The sequence below is a fragment of the Bison bison genome, unplaced genomic scaffold (assembly GCF_000754665.1).
Source record: "Bison bison bison isolate TAMUID 2011002044 unplaced genomic scaffold, Bison_UMD1.0 scf7180017850463, whole genome shotgun sequence".
Taxonomy (NCBI): domain Eukaryota; kingdom Metazoa; phylum Chordata; class Mammalia; order Artiodactyla; family Bovidae; genus Bison; species Bison bison.
The window spans coordinates 38,812-39,764 of NW_011481036.1; the positions used below are offsets into that span (position 1 = coordinate 38,812).

The window sequence follows — 953 nt, forward strand, 5'->3', positions numbered from 1 at the left end:
GGGGCAGCGCCTGCTCTCGGGCTTAGTAACCGTTGCCAAGCGTCTGGCCGGATAGGTTAGAGCCTGGAGGAGCGGCGCAGAGAGCGGGAGTGCGGGACGCTGGCAGGGGAGGGGGCCTGACGGAAGGGCCTGGAACTGTAGACCGGGTGGAGGCGGGCAGCGGGGCTTACCCAGCGCGCGCCCCGGCCGGCTTCCCCGGCCGGCTTCCCGATGGCCCCTGGTTGCTAAGCGACCTGAGCGCAGGGGTGAGGCCGCGAAGGCGGCTTGATTCCCAATGGCTCCCCGGCTTCCGCAGGCGGGGCCGCGACAGCATCTCAGACCCACAGGTTCCCCAACTGCCCACCAGGGCTCTCAGTGATCGTCGGGATAAGCATCCCCGCCATCCACTTATTTTTCTGCTCGAGGAAGAGCGCGGTGACTTACAGAGAACAAGTGGCAGAACCGGTGTTCCAGATTCCAGTGCCTCCCTACACCGTGACCGTTGCGTCCCTTTTCTTAAAAAATGGATAAACAGGGCCCCCACATAGGAGCAGCGGCTGGCCCCAAGACGCAAAGCCACCTGCGAACCAGGAAGCAGGAGACCCCCCAGTTTCCAAGTGGTGGCTATGGTCATGACATTGACCTCCCACCCCACCAATTAGAAAAAACACAAGAGAGGGGATTCTGGTCTTTATTAGCAAGCCCAGCCTGCAGCTCCCTCCGCCCAGCCCAGCCCAGCCCAGGCGGAGATGGGGTCGGGGCCTCTTCGTGGGGCAGGAAGAGATACCGGTGGTCCGACTCAAAACGTGTGCACCAGCTGGACCGCGGGCAGAGTCTGGACAATCTGGATGGAGGGCAGGCCCTGTGGGGCCACGCCCCCAGGTGCGGCTCCTGCGGGGACCACTTGTACCATCTGGGGGCCCGGGGCCGCGGGGCCGCCCGCAGGAGCAGAGGCTGGGCCAGGCGGTGGGGGC

The 953-nt window shown here is 65.2% G+C and overlaps 1 protein-coding gene across 1 annotated transcript in view; it reads right to left on the bottom strand.

Annotated features, from left to right (window-relative positions):
• Positions 1 to 658: 658 nt before the first annotated feature.
• Positions 659 to 953, bottom strand: part of ZNF628 (zinc finger protein 628) — a 12,955-nt gene continuing 12,660 nt past the window's right edge. The window contains 1 exon segment of the mRNA XM_010848675.1: positions 659 to 953. This exon segment is cut by the window's right edge and continues 33 nt beyond it. Within this exon segment, the coding sequence (XP_010846977.1) occupies positions 779 to 953 (175 nt within the window). The 3' untranslated portion in view covers positions 659 to 778.